A 27188-nucleotide genomic window follows, 5' to 3' on the forward strand; every position below is an offset into this window, starting at 1 on the left:
AATAAGACTTGATGTTAAAAGGTTGGTTTACACTAAATTTATTTACTCACCCTCATGTCGTTTCAAACCATTTTACTTTCTTTCATCCGCGGATTCATTTGAAAGAATGTACAGCTTTTTCATGCAATTCCTGGGAACATATTTCAAGCTAAAAAGGCGCAAAAGCACTGTATCATAAAGCTTGACCCACAGCTATTAGGATACTTGGAATAAAGCACGAGTCATATGGACCAAGTTTATAATACTTTTATGGGGCTTTAGCATCCTTTTTAAAGCTTGAAAGCTTCGGTCCTCATTCATTGTAATTGAGTGAAAAAGACCAGCCAGTACTGTCTTCAGACTGGCTTTCTTTGTATTCCACAGAAGAAAGTCATAGTTGTTTGGAACAACATGAATGATGACAGAATTAAAGGGGGAACTATCCCTTTAATTTCAGTCTCTGAGATTCAGCATGTGAAAAACTTATATAGACCCAAAACTGTATGTAAAGGTCCAATGCTTCAGTTCAGAAAACAGTGTGGATCAATTGCAATTTTTCTGGTGTATGGAGCTGAACAATTGCCATTTTCTCGGGTAAATTCAATGATTCATTTTAAACATCAACATTGTGTGTGCTTTGCATGGACAGTACAACAAAAGCTGTAACACCACTGAGTGATTGATATGCTATGCATTGTCTATTGCGCAGTTTTGCACGTGATTTTAGTGAATAGGTATTCATTTTCCAAACTGTAAATACAAAGCAGCACAGTTGTATGGATTTCTTTTGGAATGCACTGATCCAGTGTCTGCATTGTAAGAATGATCATATATGTCAAGGTGTACTCAGTATTTTTTTGTTATCGTCCAGTTGGTCGTGAACTTTATATTGACACCTATATGCATGGATGCAGTACAAGCAAAAGCAAATTTGTCTGTTACATAGATCATTTTAGAAAAGTGGTCAGCCTTATTTACTGTCAGCAATGATTAATTAATTCCATTAGTGAAAGTGTCTAAAAAAAGGAGGGTTACAGAGCTATTGTGATTAGTATTTGGCTGGTCATAGGATCATAATATCTTGGCTCCCATGAGGCAACCTGCTCCATGCAGAATAAAAACAGTTCCCTATCTGTCACTCACTCGACGTTGTGTCGATTGTAATGACACTAGGGGTCACTCTTGGGAGCCCGAGACACCTTTGGTCTTTGATAAAAGGCCAATGAAAATTGGCGAGTGGTATTTGCATACCACTCCCCCGGACATATGGGTATAAAAGGAGCTGGTATGCAACCACTCATTTAGATTTTCTCTTCGGAGCCGAACGGTCGATGTTTACTGAGCTGACTGTTGATTAAACTGTGCTGGATCTGACGGCGCATTTCAGCGGCTTCTCCCTCCTATGCACTGGTGCACTGCAGAGAACGCCTCCTGGGCGCTTCGGCAGAAATAAGAGAGTATATTTTTCTAAAAGAGTATATTTCTCTAAAAGAGCGGCACACACGGAACGTCTTTTTAAAGATGCCTTTCTGTTTTTGTGTTATTCCTGGTTGCGGTGGTAATCTCTCAACTTCTGATGGTCACGATTGCTGTCTTTCGTGTCTGGGCGTGACCCACGCGGAGACAGCATTCGTGGATGGATCATGTACTCATTGTGAGAACATGACCATGGCAACGTTGTGGTCGTGGCTTGCTTTCGTAAGAAAGCTTCCCCAGTGGCTCCCCGCCTCGGTCCTTCTACCTAGGGGTATGAGGCCAGCGCAGCTAGCACTGGGGGCGATTTTGGGACCTCAATGGGACCACTTCCGCCGGGTATCCCCCCATGGACCTCCCATTCCCCAGTACGCTCGTCTGCCTCGACACAGACCCTTCCTGCGGTTTGCATTCGAGGGTCGGGCGTATCAGTACAAGGTCCTCCCTTTCGGCCTGTCCTTGTCCCCTCGCGTCTTCACGAAGGTCGCAGAGGCAACCCTTGCCCCGTTAAGGGAAGTGGGCATTTGCATTCTCAACTATCTCGACAATTGGCTAATCCTAGCTCACTCTCGGGATGTGTTGTGTGCACACACGGACCTGGTGCTCTCGCAACTCAGCCGACTAAGGCTTCGGGTCAACTGGGAAAAGAGCAAGCTCCTCCCGGTTCAGAGCATCTCTTTTCTCGGTTTAGAGTTGGACTCAGTCTCATTGACGGCACGCCTCATGAACGAGCGTGCACAGTCGGTGCTGACCTGTTTGAAGGCGTTCAGACAGAAAACAGCAGTTCCACTGAAACTCTTTCAGAGGCTCCTGGGGCATATGGCATCCTCAGCAGTGGCCACTCCACTTGGGTTGATGCAAATGAGACCGCTTCAGCACTGGCTCCAGACTCGAGTCCCGAGATGGGCATAGCGCCACGGGACATATCACATGGCCATCACACCGATCTGTCACCGCCTCTCCAGCCCTTGGACCGACCTCACGTTTCTACGGGTAGGCGTTCCCCTAGAGCAGGTCTCCAGGCGTGTCGTGGTTACGACAGACACCTCCAAAACGGGCTGGGGCGCTGTATGCAATGGGCATGCAGCTGCCAGCTTATGGATGGGCCCGTGGCTGCATTGGCACATCAACTGCCTCGAGTTGCTGGCAATTCTGCTCACCCTGCGGAGGTTTCGGCCGTTAATCCAGGGCAAGCATGTGTTAGTTCGGACAGACAACATGGCAACAGTAGCATATGTCAACCGTCAAGGCGGTCTGCGCTCCCGTTGTATGTCACAACTCGCCTGCCGTCTCCTCCTCTGGAGTCAGCAGCACCTCAAGTCGCTGCGAGCCACTCACATCCCAGGCAACCTCAACACTGCAGTGGACGCACTGTCACGGCAGGTTACCCTCAGGGGAGAGTGGAGACTCCACCCTCAGGTGGTCCAGCTGATTTGAAGTCGATTCGGGCAGGCACAGATAGACCTGTTCGCCTCCCAAGAATCCTCCCACTGCCCGCTCTGGTATGCCCTGACCGAGGCACCTCTCGGTATAGACATGCTGGCACACAGCTGGCCCCCTGGACTTCGCAAATATGCATTTCCCCCAGTGAGCCTACTTGCACAGACCCTGTGCAAGGTCAGGGAGGACGAGGAGCAGGTCATCCTGGTAGCACCCTACTGGCCCACCCAGATGTGGTTCTCGGACTTCACACTCCTCGCGACAGCCCCCCCTGGCAAATTCACCTGAGGAAGGACCTTCTTTCTCAGGGACAGGGCACCATCTGGCACCCGTGACCAGAATCTCCATGTCTGGCCCCTGGACGGGATGCAGAAGACTTAAGTGGCCTACCACCCGCCGTGGTAGACATGATCACTCAGGCTAGGGCCTTCTCTATGAGGCACCTGTATTCCTTTAAGTGGCGTCTGTTCGCTGAATGGTGTTCTTCCCAACACGAAGACCACCAGAGATGTGCAGTCAGATCGGTGATTTCCGTCCTGCAGGAGAGGTTGGAAGGGCAGCTATCCCCCTCCACCTTGAAGGTGTATGTAGCCACTATAGCGGCAAACCACAACACAGTGGATGGTAAGTCCTTAGGGAAGCACGACCTGATCATCAGGTTCCTGAGAGGCGCCAGGAGGTTGAATCCCTTCAGACTGTGCCTCGTTCCCTCATGGGACCTCTTTGTAGTTCTTCAGGGTCTACAGAGAGCCCCCTTTGAGCCCTTGCAGTCAGCTGAGCTTAAGGCATTCTCTTTGAAGACTGCCCTCCTGACTGCACTCACTTCCATCAAGAGGGTACGAGACCTGCAAGCGTTCTCTGTCAGCGAAATATGCCTGAAGTTTGGTCCGGGCTACTCTCACGTGATCCTGAGACCCCGGCCGGGCTATGTGCCCAAGGTTCCCACGACCCCTTTTAGGGACCAGGTGGTGAACCTGCAAGCACTGCCCCAGGAGGAGGCAGACCCAGCCCTCACATTGCTGTGTCCGGTGAGCGCTTTACACATCAATTTGGATCACACGCAGAGCTTTATAGTCTCTGAGCAGCTCTTTGTCTGCTTTGGTGGACAGGAAAGGAAGCGCTGTCTCCAAGCAGAGGATTGCCCACTGGCTCATTGACACCATAATTTTGGCATATCATGCCCAGGACGTGCCGCCCCGGTAGGGCTACAAGCCCATTCTACCAGGGGTGTAGTGGCCTCCTGGGCCTTGACCAGGTGGCGCCTCTCTAACAGACATTTGCAGAGCAGCGGGCTGGGCAACACCCAATACCTTTGCGAGGTTCTACAGTCTCTGGGTGGAACCAGTTTCATCCCATGAAGTGGCACGCAGGTAAGTCCGGGACAGCTGGCCGGGTGTATCGCTTGCGCATAGCGCCTTTCACCTCCCCTGAGCTGAAGACTTGCGCCGTTGACTCCCAGTAGTGTTCACTGTCCCTTGTTGATTTCCTCCGAGCCCTGTGGCAGACGAGTTTGCGGAGAAATTCGCTGCCGGCTCAGTACACGTGCTAACTAAGCCCTGTACTGGGGTAGGTGCTCTGCATATGGTGGTTCCCCATAAGTAACCCCATGCGACATATATCTTCCGCTAATTCGTTTCCCTGTTGGTAAACTGCGTCTTCCTTGCACAGAGGCCCCTCTGCCCCAGTCACCATGTTTGTAGAAACTCCTCCCCCGCAGGGTAGGACCTACCATAGGACTTCTTCATATGGCATACTTCCGACAAAGCTTGGCAAGACCATGTGATGTATTTCCACTCAAAATACCCCCCCCCCCTTGGGCGGGGTGTGGTCTCTGCGGTGTCTTCCCCTTGGGAGTGACACCCCCCCCCCGACTAGACCTGGTGGCCCCAGTCGGTTAATTCCTTTTTTTTTGTTAGTGGAAAAAAAAGGGGATAAGAGGCCACGACTGGGCTAGCCCGTCTCTATCTTTTGGGTAGTCGACTTGTCCCCAAAGGGCCGTTGGACACTCATAACAGTGTTGGGGGAGGTTACGTGTCAGCCTGGTGCGCTGGCTACGAGGCACACATTGGTCTGCCTGTCACACACCGCCAGTTCACGTAACACAGCTCAGCCAGTTGCGGCGTTTCGTATAGGGACCCCTAGTGTCACTACATTGACACAACGTTGAGTGAGTGACAGATAGGGAACGTCATGGTTACTTGTGTAACCTCCGTTCCCTGATGGAGGGAACGAGACGTTGTGTCCCTCCTGCCACAACTCTGAACTACCCACTGAAATGGCCAGGACCTTGTCTCGGCTCCTCAGCACAAAACCTGAATGAGTGGTTGCATACCAGCTCCTTTTATACCCGTATGTCCGGAGGAGTGGTATGCAAATACCACTCGCCAATTTTCATTGGCCTTTTATCAAAGACCAGAGGTGTCTCGGGCTCCCAAGAGTGACCCCTAGTGTCACTACATCGACACAACGTCTCGTTCCCTCCATCAGGGAACGGAGGTTACGCAAGTAACCAGGACGTTTTTTTTGTTTGTTTTTTTAGTCTCATCTTTTAACATATATTTTATTCATCTTTTGTGTAAAAAATTTGAAAGAGGAAAAGATTACTAAGTGCACCTTTAGAGGTAAGGTGTTTCCTTTCTGCACCACTAGCATCAAACTGAATCACAAAAATAATGATCAAGCAGGTTTCCGAACACTCCCCCCATCTGCCATTGGTCGATCAAACAGATAGTCTAACCCCAAACTCACATCACTGGTTGAATCAATATTGCTGTCTGGCTGGCTGGAATGCTCAAACTAACAGCGCTAGTATGTGCTGATACTGTATGACCGCAGAACTGCAGTGTTTATGATTTTCAGGAGAACTGACTTATGAATGATTTACTTATACTTAGTTGTCTCTGCATATTAATTTGGAACAGGAGAAGGCATTTTAACTGAAAGAATTGCACCTTTAAGGTGTAAAAAAAAAGAAAAAAAAAGAAAAAAAAATATTTCCTAACTGACATAGTTAAGAACAAACAGCTGAACCATTCTGAAAGACCTAATTGCTTTTCTCACTTTTCTTTGAAAACCGGACTTTTCGCTTTCTCTTCCAACACCACATGAAATATAGCCATCAGCAGTGGTTTTTTTACGAGTTACTGGGTGAGAGTGTTCGGGACAGTCTCCTGGATAGTGAGAAACGGGAAAAAAAAGAAACAATAACAAAGAGTAAAAGAGAGTAATATGTCAGACATTTGAGAGAAAACAGACTCTGTGAGACAGCAGGGTAAACAGGCCAATTTAAGAGTGAGTGTTAACAATTGTTATAGTGAATCTTCCCTGGCATTGTAGCTCTCTGAAACACTTTATATTTCGCTGCAGCTAAAACTATCAAACATCCAGACAGACAAAACAAGTGTCTGAGTTTATATCATGGATCGACTGTCCTCTTCAAAGTATCTGGACAGAAGAGAGGAATAGAGGTTTAAAAGGGGGTGTAAAAATATTTCATTTTATTGGAGTACCTGTGTTTAACTGAGCTTGAGATGTGTGTGCTTCTTATCTGTGTCCTTGCATGTAAATGTCAGGCACACTGAAGAAGTTCTGCATGTTCTGAAGTTTTCTTGACATTTGAGTAGTTTGAACAGAATCTTGCTAAGAATATTAGATTCTGTAAACATGTTTATGGCCAGCTACCTGAGTAACATGTACAGTTTAACTGCACAATTTTCAAAGGGACTTTGCCGCCCCCTTGAGCGGTATTGATATTGAGGGTTGTTAACGCCATAGTAATGCTATAATGCACGTTAAGTGTATACAACAGGACTGCACACTTGCAATTAATATTTGTGTGTTGGCCTAACACCCAGAAAATCAGAACGATAGACTGTGCCATGTTCTGAGATAATGTTGTATACATAAATTTGGTAAATGCACAACCAAAAAAAAGAAAAGAAAAAAGGACAACCAATATTATTACTGAAATAAAGGCTGCCATTGTTTAATAAAGAAACTTCGAACCCAAGGCAATTCTATGATCCATAATAGCTATACTGATGGCCTGCTAGAACATAACATTTTAAGACTGTTTGCATTATTTCTAAGAAATTGGGTAGTTTTGGTTTATAGCCATGAAAGTGAGAGACACTTAGTTATAGCTAGAACATTATCAGTGGTGGTAAACATTCAATGGATCCAAAATACATTTCAAGACTTTTTGGCATTGAAAAATCAGTGATCCAAAACAAGCTTCCATTTTATTTTAACAATAAGACATGGCAAGAGGACATGGCTGTTAAGTTTATTACTGCTGTGTATTTGACTGAGCTGCTCCATTGTTAGATAAATTATGCTGGCAAATGTCAAAAAACTCCAAACAAGAGTTAAGACCAGGTTGTCAGATTTGTTTTCAATACCTATACAAGGAAAGGTAATTTGCTGCTTCTGCAGTAGCTGCCGTTATGTAACGCTTATGTGAAATATTAACTGTGGTGGAAAGAGTACTGATTTTTTTTTTTTTTTTTTTTAAGTAAAAGTACTGCTACTGAAGAAAAGAGTACAAGTAGAAGTACTGAGAAATATTATGACTAAAGTAAGAGTAAACATGTAGTTTACCAAAAAACTACTCAAGTAATTATGTTACAAGTTACTTTATGAAAATTATATTATATATAGTATTTACACTTCCATTTTTAGAACACAAAGACATTTTTGTTCTTGAAAGAAATTGATGCTTCCTTTCACCAAGGATGCATTAAATTGATTAAAAAATACTGCCAAAATCATTAATTGCAAATTATTATTACTAGGGATGTGCCCAAAGCCAAATACCTTATTCGGAAAGGCACAAATAATGACTTCAAAACGAATAATAGATTCATCCAAAAATATACAAAATATTTGAATGACTGATTATCCAAAAAGCACAAGGATAAAGCAACATTTTAAATAAACATATCCAGAACTACAACAAATTTATGAATCTGTGCAGCCAATATTTCTAAAGTGCAAACCTAATGAATGAAAATGCGCACGGTGTGATTTCAGATTGAATGTGCGTGGTCTTAAGTCTGTTTGTGGTCTCTGTTAATTGTTCGCTTCTGGAACTTGTCAAGTATAACATTAACTAAGATATGACATCATATACACTTTCCACTTCTTGAAATGTCTATGTTAATGTATCACACGATTCACATGTGATTATCGTGTATTTATTTATAGCCTAAACCTGAGCGTGATGTTAAATTCCTGACCTGAAGTGATGATTTCACGTCGGAGCTCTTTTTTTCCATCTCTTAAAGTTGACCACATTTATATTCACTTCAGCGATTAAGGTAATTATCTGGTTAAGACTTTATTCTGAAAAAAAGTTAAAATGCTCCATAAAGGTTTAAATGCTGCATAGAGTATTCATCTATTAGGAATATTCCAGCTGCAAGAGGATTCTTGGTCAAACAAAACAATTTTAAGAATACAACATTTATTTACATAGAAATAACCATTTGTAACATTCTAAATGTCTCTAAATCGTTTCTAAACTAGTGTTTCGCACAGTGTTTATTTAGTGAGAGATATGATTGATTCAAACACTAAAAGTGGTTGTTCTTTATATGTACTATTGTATTACAGTTGTAATAATAAAGTATTAATTAACATTATGGTTATTTACCATATTGAGATATTATTATTAAGTAAATTGTAGCATTTGGTTACATTATGTTTTGTGATTTCTCATACATTCTTTATGTGTCATCCATCACTTGCGCACTTTTGGCCTATAGCAGGTGAGGCTTTTCAGACAGATAAACAGCAGCACAGGGCATGGAAGTACAGTATAGCACCGTGAGCGAGAGTGTTACCCACTAGGACAGTTTATTTTGAACAAGACAGGCGAACGGTTACGGAATTTAACGCAGGAGCACAATACCGAACTGATGCGGATTGATAGAAGCAGAGAGCCTGTCTGTGCATGCGATGGTGCGAGGAACCGGACGGCAGGAAATAAAAGTCAAAAGAAGATTGCAATGAATGTAATTGTAACTATATCAGATATTATTAATAAAACACGGGAACTCGTTGCTTGGGCAATTTTTGCCCCCATAGTTTGAATTTCAGGGATTTTTTGTCAATTTCAGTCGGCCCGAGTCCCCGTTAATTTCCAACACTATTGGCATTTTGTCTTTCTAAAGCATTTAAAAAGTTTGTTTTAAACGTATATTAGCAAGCAAACAAGATATACCCACATATACTGTATGTCAAACTACATTGTGTTAATGTTTGACAGTTAAAACATTGCCTACCTTAAAAACAATTAAGTTTGATCAGTGGTTAAACGTGTTCAGACGGTTCCCTTGTACCTGAATGAATGGCTCCTTTCCAGAATAAAATGAAATATGCAGAAAATCACAGTATTACTGTTCTTGTATAGTGACAGGGCAGAAAGTCTTGGAGAAGCTAGAGAAGAGAGGACACCGGTGGCAGTTTATGCAAGCTGCTGTGCTCACGATGCTGTGCCCTGCTGGCTTCCATCGTGCCGCGCACAGCGCATTTTAGTTTATACACTGATTTAGTGCTTATAACTTGTCGATTTCTTCTTCCCAAAAAACTTCGCCAAAAATCTGAAATATTATGTACTTGTTTGTACTTTGTGATGAAAAATAACTGTAGTGAAGTTTAATACTTCATTTTTAATCAACTCAAGTAAAAGTACTATTATTTATTTACACTTTAAAAAAAGTAGAAAAATTTGAGAAATGTACTTAAGTACTGAAACAAATATTAATCATTAAATGCTGAGGACTGAAAATCTATGCTGGGGAAAGTGTTTTTTTTTTTTTTTTTTAACCTCCTAAACTGCACGCAGGTGGCAGACCTTTAGCTGGGTGTTCTTGTAAGTGTATGCAGTTTTCTTTCTCCCTAGAGCATGTGTTTGTGTGTGTGTGTGTGTGTGTGTGTGTGTGTGTGTGTGTGTGTGTGTGTGTGTGTGTGTGTGTGTGTGTGTGTGTGTGTGTGTGCGCGTGTGTGTTTGGGGTGGGGGGTGATGGTTGCGTGTGTGTGTGTATGTTCTCTTGCATATGCAAGCATGCAATTTTCCTTGTCCCTTCTGCTTCAGATTCCATAATTGAAAACTAGTGAAAAACATGCAAGCGAGGGCCAGTAGCTGTGTCCGGTCAGAGAGCCTGTTAAATTCACTGACTGACTGGAGCAAAAAATGCATTCTGCTGATTCACAAATTCTCTAACTGCCTTGGGTAAGCATACATCGGTTCTTTAAGCATATATGGCAGATATTTACAGTTTATAATCTGTAATGCATAAAGAGGCCCTCTTACACTTACAAAAAAAAAAAAAAAAGGTGCTGTGGTGGTACCACAGTACGGAGATGGTACCAGTTGTTAATTTATTGGTACTTTGATATATTTTAAATTTAGGTTTAAATTTGGATTTTGAAGGTAAGGGAACCCTAAAATCGGGTGACTGCTATTATAACATCCCTTCAATTAAAAATATGGGTGTCTAAATCTGAATTTATTCAAAGGCCTGTATGGTATACAATTCATAGAGATTTTTTTTTTTATTTTATTTTTTTTTAAGATGAATCTCTTTGACTGGGATTCTGTTGTATGATTTGTCTGTCATTATTTATGTACTGTATGTCATTATTCAGTTTATGTGGGTATATATAGTTATATAGAATATTTGGTTTAGTATTTGACATAAAATGACAAAAATACATTATTAATAATGAGATCAGATGTACAGTATTTTATGTATTTTATAAAAATCAGATGCAAGCTGGGACAAGTACTTCTTGCCTCAGGTAGGGGGGTCATCTTACCTTTGAATATGCTAAACTTGTGTAATTATGCTACAATTTAAAAGTGAATGCACATTGTGCTTAAGGGGGCATCTTCCCCAACATTTCACACAACTACCTTTAACTCAAATTGTTTTGCTGAAAATAAAAGTTTCAAACAGAAACATTTGCACTAATCCCACTATATATTTGCTAGAAAACAAACAAACTTTTCCAAAATAAAACACACACACACACACACACACATTGGTGCGGATATCCTTATGAGGACTCAACATAGACATAATGATTTCTTTATACTGTATGAACTATAGATTCTATACCCTACCCCTAAACCTAACCCTCACAAAAAAACTTTCTGCATTTTTACATTAAAAAAAAAAAAAAAAAAAAAAAAAAACATAGTTTAGTATGTTTTTTATACTATTTTAATTATGAGGACACTAGAAATGTCCTCATAAACCACATTTATGGCATAATACCCTTGTAATTACCAGTTTGTAACCTAAAATTTTTTCCTCGTAAACCACCCAAACCTGCCCACACGCACACAAACATTCACACAAACACACACACAAAATAAATAAAAGCTGAGTCAAAAAATGGAGTACATGTAACTGGTTAAGTAAATTAATATATATTTCTACTTTTATTTTGCTGCTGTAAGCCTCAAGAGAACATTATTTATGAACTTCCCAAAACCTCTTTTCTATCAGATTGAAAATGTATTTGTTTTGAATTTTATTTCATCTAAAATATATGTATGGGTAATATATGTTATTTCTGGTTGGAATTAAAATGACAGGTGTTCAATTCAGGTGGGGCACTTATCATTGATGCACACTGTATTATAATTGGGTGCTGGAGTTGTGTCAGCCTCAGACCACTGGCATATGCTAAGGAGGCATGACGTATGTTTTCAGTTCAACGTTCATGAATAAGTAAACAAAGTATGTTTTGAGTGTTTGTATGTTCAGATAGTTTTAAGTGATTAATCACTAGACGCATGTGGCGCTAACTAATTAGCATTTTGTGCTTAGTGTAGTGTATGGGGAGAGACTGATGTGCACTGATCATTTCTTTTGATGAAGTGTCCCATGTTTTCCAGGTATGTTCTGTTTGAGTTTTGCACATACAAAAATACATAAAAGGGATCTAGTTCACTTAAAATTCGGTTTATGATGTGAATACAGAGTTTATGCTTAATACATGTATAGGTTATCTATATATAAGATATGCAATATATATCTATATTTTATATTTATTGTTGAATGTGATGTTATATGGGTATGGTATATGTTATATATTATCTACGTATTATTATAATATGTATGAGATTATTATAAAAAACGGGGCCATTTACATAAATTAATGACAAGTGTGAACGCACATGATTTAAAATATAAACATACATGTACATATACTGTATATCCACCTTCTGTGGATGAATAAATAAAAGATTATTAATATGATTAAGAATTAGTATTATTACATGCATGCTATGTATTCCTAAATATTATTTTGAGTTAAGAGAAAACACACAAACAGTTATTTTGCCTGTTTTTATTGTAACAGGCATTTTTATTGTCATTTTTTTCCCCTAATGCTTTGTATCAAAGATAACTTGAAGAACAATGTTAAGTACACGTTAATGTTAATGTTTTGAATACAAAGCTCGGACCACTGGCATATGATGAGGAGGCAAGACACCTGTTTTCTCTCTTCGCTCTCCCCTGCCAAGACTGTGTGTAGTGTATGGGGAGAGGCTGATGTGCACCAATCATTTCTTTTGATGAAGTGTCCCATGTTTTCCAGTATTCCAGACCAAATTAAAAAGACAAGCTGATCGCGATCTGTTGTCTAGGGCTTGAATTCCTTGGAGGGTGATAGCAAGTCTGCTACATAAAACTGGTGCCATGACCTGGATCCCAGCTGATCAGCCACAGCTGATCACAAGTGTCAAGGCAAGGTCAAAGGATCAAGTACAATCTTCTATTGCCAATTGATGGACTTTGTTGCCTCACTCACATTCAGTTTCAGTCCTTATTGTGGGTTTCACTATTGCATTAAAACATTTTTTCACATTGATTTCCATTAATTCCAATCTCTCTATTGGTGTTCTGTGCGAACAAATAATATGTAAGGTAGAATATATGATGTCTACACCAGTCTTCGGGAGGGGCAGGGGTCTAATCAGTCCCGATGTTGCTGTAAGGTGTAAACAAAAGGGTTAAATTTGTGGTGACAATTAAATTCCTTCAAAATTGGAGGAAAAGGCTACTTTTGATGCCATGTCATCTACGCCTGCCCCAAACAGTGACAATTTCTGTTTACAGTTGATAAAGCTCATAGAAGAGCTGGGTAGCCAATTCGGTGTCTCCATTTTAGGCTGGCTCTTAGCTGATCGAAACCCTTCTGCTTCCTGCCATCAAACTGTTCCTGAGGCAGTTAAAAGAGAGTCCCCTAGCACTACTCTTGATCTTTCCAAAATGAATCTGAACATGAGATCTAACATAAGAGAACCTCCCATATTCTGTGGTCATGGAACAGATAAGTACACCGTATATGAGTGGATAGTTAATGGAGGTATACTTACACAAGCATGACTGCGCAACTGCAGAGCAAGCCGATGAAATTCTGAGCCATCTCTTAGGCAAAGAACATAGTCAAAGTAGGGCTGAAGAGCAATCCCTCCCCTGACATGGTCATTTTCCCTGAGACCATTTACAAAATGCTCATAGGTTATTTCAGTGAAAGTCCAGAGTCCTGTCTCCTACTAGCAGACTTATGCTACACGGCCGTATGCTAAGGAAAGTTCTGTCAATTAATGCGTCTGACTCAACAATGCAGCCGAAGTCACTGACAGTCATTTGCAGAAGCAAGGGAGCAGAATGGAGAATATTTCAAATGAAATTACAGTAATGTTCATTAGAAATTGCCCTGATGCTGAACTTTCTAGTGTGTTCAGGTACAAACCAATCACAAAGTGGACATCCGCAGAGGTTCAAGAAGCCATAGAAGAACATCAGAGAGAATTAAGGACAAAGAAGGCAGCCACTTTCACCCACCGAGACCACTTATTCCAAGTAGCAACCATTGCCATCAGCCATGCAGAGACTACACAAGGAGACTGCACAATGGTGAATGCAGCAGTGTGTATCCCGAGTTCCCAGGCCACGAAGCTCGAGGCCACAAATGCAGACACAGGCACACTAGAACGAGTGCTTAATATGTTGGAGAGGGTGCTCGAACACACCAGTCCGCAAGTTACTACTCCAGTCAGGTTTCAGTCATCCTCTTGGTCCCGCCAATCTCGATGTTGTGTTTGTGGTGAGAAAACCCACTCCACATGCTCGCACTGCATGACTGAGAAAAGATCCCTGAAATGCCTGGAAGTTGGTCACCAGTGCAGAGGGAGGGGACAGTGTGGGTGAAGAGATTCAGACCTTCCAAGATGAAGATGCATCAAGGATATATGAGGTAAATTGCAAGTCAATGTCAAATAACAATGTGGTTTTGTTCCAGCACGTGACCAAGTTGGAGCATGCAGACAGCCATTTCTACACTGATGTATTAGTCAACGACATAGTCCCTCTACAGTGGGACAGTGGATCAATGGCTTGCACCATTAAGGAAGTAGCGGAGCACCATTTACAGAGTGCTGGCCTATCCTTGGATCCATGCGAGATGCACGCCGACATTACACTAGTTGGATGCGGAAGTGTTCAGGTTGCACTAAAATGTGCATATCAGTTGAAAATAAAAGTGTACGACTACGAAGTCAGTGTTCCCACTTTGGTTGTACCAGGACAGCGAGACCTACTGATATTGGGCACCAATGTCATCAAATATGTCCTGAGTCAGCTTAAGCAAAATCCAAGCTACTGGCTATAAGTAAGTAGACCTGAATCGACAAAAGAGCCCGAGGTTTCTTAATATGCTGTCTGACATAAACAGGTGTAGAGGCAAAAAGCCTGGACAAAAAAATAATATTCTCTCCTTTGAACAGCCCAGTCTAAGTACCCTGCTTACCACCTAGAATTCCTTGCTCTGAAATTGTCTGTTTGTGATAAATTCAGCCACTGGCTAAAGGGCCACCCTTTCACAGTTTTGACAGAAAATAATTCCCTAACCTGCATCTTAAAGCCAAAACTAGATGCATGTGAGCAGAGGTGGATGGAAAAGTTAGCCCCGTACTATTTCAACATCCAATATTCTGTATACCTGGTACCAAGAATGTGGTCACTAATGCTTTAAGCCAACAGCCATTTGTCCCCAGTTGTGTGAGTCAGAGACTAGTGGCAGGGCCTTATAAATCCTTGCTGGAAGAGTCTGAACAGACTGACAGTGCAGGATGCTTTTAGACTCAACCAAACAACCAGTGTGTTGATCATTGATTGGGGCAATGTTCTATGCCCTCCAATCAAGCCTCTGCTGTTCTTGAAGCCTATAAAGAGTGGGATGCAGGAGCTAAGGAGAGGGTTGTTTCATGACTGGCTCAGGATATTCAACAGCTAATGCCTTCAGGTCATTAGCATTTTGCCTGTCTTCTCTCAGAAAGAGCTTCAAGAAAAACAGGAAAGCGACTATACTCTGTAAAGAGTTCTCTTCTATGTAAGCTGAGGTGGAGACCGTCCTGGCATGAGAGGTCTAAGGAACCTTCCAGAGCTCTGAAAATGTTGAAACAATGGGAAATACTGACACTGTTGGTTGGAATACTGTACCGAGTCTGTAAATATCCACTGACTAAATCCACACGCTATAAGTTCATAGTCCCTGATTCACTTGTCAGCCAAGTCCTGCGTGGTATCCATGATGAAGCTGGTCATCAGGGCCAGGGCAGGACATTGTTTCTGGCAAGGCAGCGATTCTCATGGGTCACCATGCAGAGAGACGTTCGTGACTATGTGAAACACTGTAAGCACTGTGTGGTCAGTAAGACAACTGAACCAGAAGGGAGGCCCCTCTAGAAAATATTCGGACTACAGGCCACTGGAAATGGTCTGTATAGACTTCTAGTCTGCTAAGGACTCCACAGCTAAAAGTGTAGATGTGTTAGTGATGACAGGCCACTTTACGAAAATGGCACATGCTTTACCGTGTAAGAACCAGTCCATAATCTATGTCGCATGCCAGCTATGGGATAGGTTCTTCTGTGTCTATGGCTTCCCACAAAGGATCCATTCGGATCACAGGGCAAATTTTGAAAGTCACTTTGAAAGTCCAGGAGCTGTTGCAGATTGCTGGGGTGAAGAAGTCAAGGACCACAGCCTATCATCCAATGGGAAACAGCCAGGTTGAAAGATTCAATCGTACCCTGGAAAATAGAACCTTGCCTTCAAGAGCCAAACAGAACCGGCCGCATATGCTGCAAACCCTGACATTTGCTTACAATTGGACGGCTCATGAGTCAGCTGGATTTTCTCCCTTTTATCTGATGTATGGAAGTATCCCTATGCTGCCTGTGGACATAATGTTCCAAAGTGTGGATCGGGATAACAATGTCACGGACTACGACCAGTATGCGTAAAAGATGAAAGATGATCTCAGAGAAGCACTGTTGCTTGCTCAGGCCAATACAACCATGAGTCAACAACACCAAGCTGAGCAATATGACAATATTACAAAGGGACAAAACATTGAGGAAGGAGATCATGTGCTGATCGCTAACAAAGGCGAGCGTGAACGTTGGAAGTTAGCCGACAAATGGGAAACAACCCTGTATGTTGTGGTATCTGTGGATGCAAGGTGCCATTCTAACCGTGTGAGAAACACCCAAACCAGTCAGGAGAAGATTGTCCACTGAAACTTGCCACTGAAGGCCAACTTCTTACCTACTGAAGAGAGAGACGAGAGTTCAGAGCCGACTTTTGATGATTCAGAATCTGACTGTGAGGGTGAGGAGTCTATGACCGACACAACCTTGATGGATTCGGGAAATGCGGACAATACCGATGAGGAGGTCAATGAAATGGCCCACACTCCAACCTGTCCACAGAGCCCATTGAACAGTGATGAGAGTGAAGTGATCAAAGATGCATGTTCCAGGGCAGGAGTTGAGTCACTTTTAGCCGAACCAGAAGGCAGTTGTTTAAATAAGGATTTGGATAAATTTGGTAAATGATGACTTGAGTATTGGAGAGGGCAAAAACATTGTGGATGAGTCAGCAAAAGCTGATTGGGTCCACAAAGACATTGCTTGACCCTCTTCTGGAGTAGTCCACCCAGTCAAGACAAACATTGGCAGACTGGTGAAGCCAGTGAATAGATTGCTTCAAAATATAACTCAGAGTGCTTTACTGCGCAAGCCAATGTTCAGTCTGTCAAGACCCAGAATCTCCTATTTCAGAATTTATTCAGTCCCCCATCCAAGACACATACCTGGGGTAAAATTTAGAGTGGTGGTCATTCTGAATATTCTTGAGGTAGTGTTTATGGCACTTCCTTTAGCGAGAGGACATTAGAGAGCCTAACCAACTTTCTTTTGTCACTTTCCCAGTCAATTGGGTAACATACATGTTGCTAATCAGAACGTGGTTAATGTGAAGAGAATGAATATATTTCACTTTTCAGTGGTCACACTCAAATTGATGCTTTACAGCACAATACAAATCGCACTCAGGAACACTCTGCTCCATGCAGCTCTCTCTCTCTGTCTTTTTCAGTGGACTGGGCCGTGTTTTACCTCCCCCAGCTCTCACTGTGAACATGGAAATGGTAATTAGTCACAATTCATCTCAGGTGGATGTCCTTACCGCTTTCTCTCTCCCCAGATGGGCTCTTGACCATGGCCTCACCTCCACAGTAATATAATGTTATTTCTGAGGGGATCTAAAATGACAGGTGCTCAATTCAGGTGGGGCACTTATCATTGATGCACACTGTATTATTATTGGGGGCGGGAGTTGCATTAGCCTCAGACCACTGGCATATGCTGAGGAGGCAAGTTTTCTCTCTTCGCTCTCCCCTGCCGAGATTGGTATGTTTAAGAGTATTTATCAGTTCAAAGTTCATGAATGAGTAAACGAAGTATGTTTTGAGTGTTTGTATGTTCAGATCATTTTGAATTAGTTAAAATTGTATGAGATTTAAATGATTCATCACTAGACACATGGTACTAACTAATTAGCATTTTGTGCTTCCATTTACATGAATTAATGTGTCAAGTGTGAATGTACATGATTGATTTAAAATATAAACATACATGTACGTATACTGTATATCCACCTTGTGTGGATGAAGTATATAAAATATTATGAATATGATTAAGAATTATTATTATTACATACATGCTATGTATTCCTAAATATTATTTTGAGTTAAGAGAAAACACACAAACAGTTGTTTTATATTGAAACCTTTATTTTGCCTGAAGATTTATATTGTAATATATTATTTATTGTTCCCTTAATGCTTTGTTATCAAAGTTATCAAAGATAACTTGAACAATGTTAAATACACATTAATGTAATGTTTTGAATACATGGCTCAGACCACTGGTATATGCTGAGGAGGCAAGACGCATGCTTTCTCTCTTCGCTCTCCTCCGCCGAGGTTGTGTGTAGTGTATGGGAAGAGGCTGATGTGCACCGATCATTTCTTTTGATGAAGTGTCCCATGTTTTCCAGTCTTCTAGATCAAATTAAAAAGACAAGCTGATCCCGATCTGTTGTCTCTGGCTTGAATTCCTTGGAGGGTGATAGCAAGTCTGCTACACACATTAATATACAAAAAACAGAGACATATTTTACAGTATGTTGGTCGAGTGGCCTTTTGATCTCAAGTGGTAGGCATATGATATTTTGATCCTATGATGTTGCTTTTGATGTGTGTGATCCATGCATACAGCTTTGTAATAAACTAAGCAAAATTGCTACTGCATTTCAGTGGATCTCAGAAATGGTTGAGCAGATGATCGGATCATGGAGCAATACAGAAGTGGAATGCGTATCTGTATGCAGAGGCACGCAGTCTTGTGCCATTCTCGAATATGCAGCCTCTAATAGCGTCTGCAACTGACTAAAGCAAAGCAAAATGAACTTAAAAGGTTTTCAAGCAAGTACACTAGCTAAATGGAGCTGGAATGTGTCAAATGGATCAAACAAAAAACATGTCAGAGCACACAAATGGAATGGTTTGACCAACAAATTCTAATCTTTTTGAAAGCTGCTGGAACACCGTTTCGGACTATTCTGGCCCAATTTAACCCCTGCCCATGATACTGAATAACTACCATATTCATATACCATGGCATTTACATGGTACTTCAAGGTACCCCTGTTGAAAAGACTAGCATTCTGGTCTCCAGCACATTTAGTGTTTTGAATGCTGGTCCTCGGTATGACTGGTGTCTATTTCCAGGGTACTTAACTAGCTTAACCATAGAGATTTCCTTGGTCAACCAGTTTCACTAGAATGGCAGTGACTGTAGTTGCTAGTAAATGCCTGAAATACTGTGGTCTTACCATGATACATACCCAAAATACCATGGTACTACCATGAAAAAAAAAATACTGAGTTAGTGCAGCAAGGACAGTATAATTCCTGGTAAATTTTTCAAAGTAAACATGCCTTATACCAGCCCTCTTTTACACATTGTACTTTGATGTTCAAAGCTAAAGCCATTATCTAAGTGGATTATAAAAAGATTACATTAGCTCCGACTGAAACCTTAACAGGCTTCCAGTAAAATGACTTTGAACATTGTGGAAGGAAAGAGTGAATGTTGCAGATGAGCAGAGGAAATTGCGAATGACTGGGAGGAACTAAGGCATTTATGGCTAGAGTGCAGAACCGAGAGGTTTATGGGCAAGGTGCATTTTCATTAACCGCAACTGAGGTGGGGATGGCTAAGGTAGATCAAACAACAATAGCTGTATTTTGAACATCTAATAGAGAATGTGTGGTAAAACTGGTGATATGAAGACTCTAATAATGCCAAGAACACACAACAATACTGAAGCCCTGCAGACATTTACAGACAAGTCACACAGTGACACACTTTTCTGTCATGTTGGTGTACACTTTACACAACTAATCGCAGACCAGGCATGTCAAAAACAAGATTACTCTCCTACCCGAACATAGCTACTATCCCTACAGCTACGGAGAGTTTACTCTTGGCAACTAGTTGCAGACTTAACATCAAATGGCGGCAAGCTTCAATATTGTAGTGTGCGCTTGGCTGAGGGTTTGCACCACTGGGCGGCAAATGCTGTCTAATAGTTATCCCAATGAGAACAAATGGTGTCTTCCTCGTTTACCAGCCTGAAAAGCCGACTCGTCCATTGGGAAAATGATACGTTTAAATCTATTAACTCCAAAGATTCGTACCTAAGATACAAATGGACATACACCCCTGCAATGTCTAGAAAATTCTGAAATAAAATGCCCTATCCTGTAATCACGACTTTGGTCCATCTGGTCCATCGCTGCCAGCGCTGAGAAAAGTAACACATGACCACGTGCTTGTACATATTAACTTGTGGTATGTTTGAAAACAGCTTGCTCTGAGAAAGTTTAATTATTCTGGCTTGACAAAACCAACATACTGTTATTCTACAGACATGGTTTAGGGTTTTTCCAAAATCCTGAAACCAAGATCAAAATGATCAAGTGTAACTCCTTCTACAGCTTTCAAGCTATATCCACCAAACTTTGTACAGACCTTTATGCTGTTCTGACTTCATGTGCCATATCTTTACTAACTTACTGGACTTACGGTTTTCCAACAGACTGACCTCACTGTGAAATTGGGAACAATAGGTTGACTTTTCCTTAGCTAAAATCAGTGTGAGCTCCATTTATGGGTGTAATGTCCATGAAGGGGTGTTTTCAGCTGTACAGGCTGTAATGAAATTAAAAGTAAAGAGGAATGCATATTTTATAAACTGTACCCCCCAACCTAAACCCCAAACCTTAACCTATCTATCAATGGAGAAAAAACATAATGTTAGAGGGAAAAAGGCAACCTCCGAACCATGCTTGTCACTGTTTATGTGAATGCAATTACTGCGTTGTTTAAACTAAGGATCCAAACCTGGCTCTCCCACACTACTGATGCAATATGCTTATGGTTGCGGCACAAGGGAAGCTAAATTACACTGGAGCCAATGCAAAAATGTCTAATAGAAGATGGCTCTTGTCAGTGAGTCAGCATTATGTGGCTGATCTAGCGTACTGGAACTCTCGGAATCATCATTCATGTTAAACAACTTCCCAGGTGATCATGTTGTTTTTCCATAGCGGACGATCAAAAAATATGTCTGTGTCTGTCTGTCTGTCTATCTCTGACTGTTTATTTGACTGTCTATGTGACAGTGTCTGATTATCTTTTTGACTGTCTGAGTTTGTCTTTCTGTAATGTCTATAACCATCAAACTTTAAAAGCTATTTTAAACTTTCAAGTCTTTATCATTCCAACATCAAAGTTTGTCTTGAAAAACTTTACGAATCTAGTTTTCATTTTAACTGTCCAATCAGAAAAAAAAAAAAAGAAAAGAAAAAAAAAATCATCCAGACTGTTGCATCAGACCCCCATTTCTTGTTAACCGCCATTCAAAATCTTTTTCCTGTTTCTGTGCTTTGCACAAAACTGCTTTGTGAATTTATGAGTGTACATGCTCCACCCGCAGCGAGGATTCCCCACATGCCCTGCCGCCCGCTGCACCTGCTGCCTCTTTTTTCTCAATAATGCCAATGTTTTAGTTGCAAGCTTTAAATGCACTTATATCAGCACTCATGCTCAAAGCCTGTCATCTGCACACACTGCTGCAGAGTTTCCTCTGCCTGCGATCTGTCTTTGATCACAACACTCTAGCTGATGAATGGCACAGTGTAGTCAGCATTTCAGAGGGTAAATATCCATTAAACGTTGGGCATCTGTGTCTAGGCGGCCTGGCAGTGGAATGAATGAGAATCGGCCTCACTGACACCAAGTCAGTGCTATTCTGAGCTAAGCATGGAGTGCTGCATTATTCATACACCTGTGCTATGAACAGATGCAAATCTGATCTCCAAACTCAAACAAATTTGGCTTACATAACCATTGTCCCCTGGAAAGGGCAGTGATGGGAAGCTATTTGAAACTAGTGCTTAACAAGCTATGGGATAATTAGAATTTAAAGTAACTAAACTAATGGAAAAAAAGTAGTTATCTACACTCCAAACTATATTGAAGCTATTTAAGGGGGAATATCTTGGATCTGGATGACTTGAGTGGAAACATTTACACCTAATACAATTGGTAAAACAAGAAGACATCCTTATTTAAATAACTGGGTCAAAAACATTAATGAACAGCAGCATTAATGGGATAGTTCACCAAAAATGAAAATTCTCTCATCATCTACTCACCCTCATGCCATGCCAGATGTGTATGACTTTCTGTCATCTGCAGAACACAAACAAAGATTTTTAGAAGAATATTTCAGCTCTGTATGTCTATTCAATGCAAGTGAAGGGTAACCAGAACTCAAAAGGTCCAAAAATGGCCAAAAGGCAGCATGAAAGTATACCATAAGACTCCAGTGGATAAATCTATATTTTCAGAAGAGAGATGTTGTGCAGTTGAGAAACAGATCAATATTTAAGTAATTTTTTACTATAATTCTCCACATTTGACCAGCCCCAACCAGTAGGTGGCTGAATGTGAAAGTGAAAGTCACTTCCACAGTCGTGAAAGTGTAGATTTACAATAAAAAAGGACCTAAATATTGTTCTGTTTCTCACCCACAGACTTCATCTTAGTGAATCAATTTGTTTGAACAATTAAGTAAAATAACCAGGTTCATAATAAATTTGATGATATGGGACATTTGCTTGGTTGTAAATGTGACAAAAATTAGCAACGTAGTGTTTTGCCACACTATGCCAAAATAATCACACAGGAAGTCTGCATGTTGTTTCCGAAGGTTCCAGTATCCAAGGACCGGACACATTATGCTGAATCATTAACAACCGGCATCTCCCCTACAACATTACATTTTTACACCACTGAAGGTTAAGTTTTGGGATATGGGTTGGGGGGATGGGGAGGGGGCGATGGGGGGCAGGTTTCAGTTCATAAAATATGCAGTCCTCTTCTCTGTTTAACATCCTGTACAGATGAAAACAACTCACTTTTGGCGCCCCTCCGTGGACATTTCACACAGAAAATGGAGCTCACACATGCTCATACGACCAACAATACTTACCGTTTTGGGCACAGAGGACAGTGTTTCGAATTTCAGCAAGCACAGACCAGTGTTAGCTAAATAAAAGTCATCCTAGTGTTTCTGATTTTAGAGATCAGTCCAGCTCCGCCGCTAACCACTGTAAAAAGTAGCTTGACCCTGGCAAAGTCACACTGTTTTAAAAACAGCTGAGCTACTGTCATGCTACTAAAAAATATAGTGAAGGTAGTAATGTTGTTACTTACTCCCAAACACTAATAACAAAAAGGAATTCAACATTAGTTGTTTGCCCTGAGATCAGGGGTGGGGCCAGAAGGGTGGCACGGGGTGACAGCTGCCACCCTACTTGCCACCCAAACTCGGACCCCACTCACGTCCTGGGAACAGTATGCAATGGCTTAACCCTTCCGTGTCACGCATGGTCGCCCCTGCCTGAGATCTGCTAGCTTCATATTGTCAGGTTGATATTCACAATGCACAGATTAAATAAACATCACATACATTACTTATACATTATTAAGCATGCTACTATATATCATGTTAACCCCACAATCCAGATTTATTATCCATGTCCATTATTGCATGTTATCCAAATCTGCTCTCAGATGCAAAGCTACCTTATTTGCATATTCAGATTCTTCCCCTGAGGTGCTCATCAAAGTGTGCAGTTAAACATACATCAAGATGACAAATTACCCACCATAACAATCTGAAAAGCATGAGATCTTTGAGACTAGAAGAGCTGAATCCTAATTCAAAAATCTATTTTGCTTAGCTTCATGCTTGTATTATAAAATCCTTTTTGTGTGTGTGTAAATAGACCATGTTTACATTATCACATAGGAGCCTTGCATTTGCAGAGAGTGAGTCAGGGAATGCTACCGACTTTGTGTGGTCACTGCTTAGTGAATGTGCAAACCCTCAGATTGCACTGTTATCAATTATATATACACTGGGACACTGCTATCCACTCTGCTTACCAAAGAAGAAGACCAAATGGTGACGAAAGAAAGATACAGATGCAGCAGCCCCAGAATTCAATCTCAGACATCAGCATGTTCCTTTCAACCCTTTGCAAAAAACCAGCTAGTGTGCTGGTTTCCCCACCAGGCTTCTTAACTTGTTTAATCAGCATGATCCATGTCTACCAGCTCCGCTAGCTAAATGTTGCTGGTCAACAGCATGGCTTTGCTAATTGACCCACTAGACCAGCACTAAACCAGCAAAGCCAGTATGAAAATTAGACTAAGCAGGGAAGCAGCCCACAGCATAGGAAATACAAATAAGATCTACATTTTTTCCCAGATACAGCAATGCTGACAACGTAAATCTTTTGCTTAAGTCTCCTTTTTTCTCAGATGTTTCTCTTGTGAAAAATACCTCAGTATGGGTTTTAAATGAGATCTCAACAATGTGCCAAATGGGTAATTCACATAAAAACTGTCAAGAAAATCTCCTAGTCCTATTTTACTCCAAAATCAAAAGAAACATATATAAAATTGTAAAATGTTCTTAAGTGTCCTGAAAATAATGTCACAATGCAAAAAATCTTAATGGTCCCAAATCTCCTTGACGTGTTTTGTGAGAATCACCCAATTGTGCTTTGATTTACCGAGATACCAAAGCCTGCAAAGTCAGATTTTAATATTAACTCAAACATTTCTCATCAGCTTCACAAAACAAACTTATTTGAGCTATGCTATACATATTTATTTTAAAGCTCTTTAGTCTTACTGTATGCCATCAATTGTTTAATCTTCAATTTGTATTAAGGAATTTTAGGAGAAATACCTAAGACAAAGTTGATACTTAAAATAAATATTACAGTAACTGAACATTCCATTAAGTCTCCTGAGCTATGAAAGAGCAACCTAAGCAATACAACTTTTCTTTGGGAAAGAACTGAATCCGTCATAATCAATTTAAATCTAAAGAAATCCTTACCTTAAACAAGCGGAGGATGTTTGCCACCATGATGGACACGGAACTGGACGAAGCTCCAATGACGCCCACCACTCTTTCAGGCTTGGTAATGATGGGTGATCCACCACCTTGGCACTTGACATCTGTCCCATCCTTTTCAATGAGGGCCTGAACAAAAGTGAGTGACTGCTCCAAAGCATGGGTGTCCCGCGAGCACGTGTCCAGAATGCGGGCTCCCAGAGTGATATTTGGAAGCAGTTCATGGTCATTGTTGATGCGGTCCAGAGCAAAGAGCATTGCCTCCAGACGATGGATCCCCTTTTCCTTTTTTAGCTCACCGCAGGGTTTGCCCTCATGGCCACGAGCGTGAACTGGAAACAGGCCACCCAAGGAGATGTCCCCATCAATCCGGATGGAGTTCAGATGTGTGTGTCCTGGACCTTTGGGCCTTGCAGCCAATGCAATTAGGAAGAGGTAGAGAAGAACCAACGTTGAGGCCTGATTGTGATGGCTGGTCCATCCAACAATTTTGCCCATGGATGGAGACATTGCAGCAATCCGGTTGTGTGTCTTTTTTTATCTGAGATGTGTCACTTCAGTTTATGGGTCAATGGAGGAGTTTTTTAAAGTTCATAGTTATGTCACTTTGAGATGTGTATATAATTGAATGGAATGCTCATCAGGTTCTTTAGGGAGCAGTCCTGTGTCAATCCGTTTTATCTCCTATCACAGAACTTCCTATGGCTCTTTTGATGAGATTAAAAAGTTAACCTTAAGTTTTTGGTCACTTGCTTTCTCTGGGTTTCCAGTCTCCCTATCTTCTGGTGATGGTGGCTGGGGAACTCTTTTACTCTGAACACAAAGCTTCACTCACCTGTGAGTGCCTTCCTGGAACAAAGGGAGGAAGAAAGGAATGAGTAAGCACCACAAGAAGGCGATACAGTCAGATGTTCCTGTATCAGTATGGGCATTGCAGGCTTTCTGTTCCAACTTTCTTTTGTGGCATCTCACTGAAACCCACTTTCTCACTGAAACCTCTCTTTTCTTTTTCTCGTGCACACCCTCCCTCTCCATATAACTTGAATTTGAAACGTTGCTATGGTCTCCCAAGGTCGAGAGAAATATGCATTCGCTCCCACATGCCTCTTTTCAACATTCTGAATGAAGGTGCTGCATTCCAATGAGGACCTACTACCCAGTGAGAGGGAATGCTTTTTTTATGAAATGCTGTTTTCATCCACCCCCTCCCACCCCACCCCCCTACCCCAAATGACAAACTCTGATAAAGAAAACGAGTTTGGTTGATAAAAATGGTTCCGCATGATGCATGCTGACATACGGCAAACATCTTTATCTTTTGCTACACTGGTCACCGCAGGACATTCAAAATTCTCATGATGAATCATTGCTTCGGTAACCTCGTGGTCATTAATTACTTGAAGAAATTAGATTTAATTTGTTTGACACTGATCTCGACGTTGTGTTACTGCCTACAACTTTGACAGACACCATTATCATCACTTCATTAATCAATGCCTAATTGAGTTAATATTAATATAATGGAATAATTCTGCAGGTTTCTGCCTGTCCAGTGTGAACATGCATATATTTGGGGTTCGTTTGTGCTTTGAAACGAATGGAAAATTTGCTTTAACGGTGAAGGTAAGTGTAAAAAAAAAAATGACCTTGCATTATTTTTAATGCTTACACAATAACTTTACCATGCACCATCATGATTCACTGCCTGACCTGTTTTTAACTCCTACAGCACATTGGAGACATATGTCTTATATACAGTAGATTCATACTGTAGCTGTATCTCCCATTTTACTGCTCTTTATGTATATTTTTAATTATCATCATAAAACATATATTTCTGATACTGGATGCTTATTGCTTATTATATGGGTTGGGAGGTGCATGCTGAAGTGGGTTTCACCAAGTGCGCCATACAAGCTAGAAACGCTACTGAATGCCTATTGTATCTTACAGCTTAAAAATAGTTTTTGCAACAAATTAATGTGCATTTTTGCATTCATGGACATGATTTAAACATACAATTTTCAACACTTGATCTCGAAACGTTTTCTTGTTTCTTACACCCTCTCTGTTTCATTCAGCTTATTTATTTACGAGGTGACAGAAAAACTAAAATAATTCGCTTTAATGCCTTTGTAAGTCTAACTGACCTGTCCTTATTCCATCTACAGTCATTTTTGTTCTCTTATCTCTGTCTTCTCTTCCCACCTCTTTCCTATTAGTACACTATGAGCTGGCTCCACACTTCTCTAGTGCACAGGCACTTCAAAGAATTACAACAGGGCCTCTGAAGTGACTGTGAAATGCTTTTTCAATGTTGGCAAATGTGCTTTGATATTAAAGAGCGAACTGGGGAATCCT

The 27188-nt window shown here is 41.2% G+C and overlaps 1 protein-coding gene across 2 annotated transcripts in view; it reads right to left on the reverse strand.

Moving 5' to 3' along the window:
- Positions 1–27188, reverse strand: part of LOC127449425 (metabotropic glutamate receptor 4-like) — a 339323-nt gene that overhangs the window by 210352 nt on the left and 101783 nt on the right. For both annotated transcript variants that reach the window (XM_051712836.1, XM_051712838.1), the window contains exon 2: positions 24810–25676. In XM_051712836.1, coding sequence (XP_051568796.1) covers positions 24810–25337 — 528 coding nt within the window. In that variant the 5' untranslated portion in view covers positions 25338–25676. The remainder of the gene's footprint in view (positions 1–24809; positions 25677–27188) is intronic.

The sequence above is a fragment of the Myxocyprinus asiaticus genome, chromosome 12 (genome assembly GCF_019703515.2).
Source record: "Myxocyprinus asiaticus isolate MX2 ecotype Aquarium Trade chromosome 12, UBuf_Myxa_2, whole genome shotgun sequence".
NCBI classification, from domain to species: Eukaryota; Metazoa; Chordata; class Actinopteri; order Cypriniformes; family Catostomidae; genus Myxocyprinus; species Myxocyprinus asiaticus.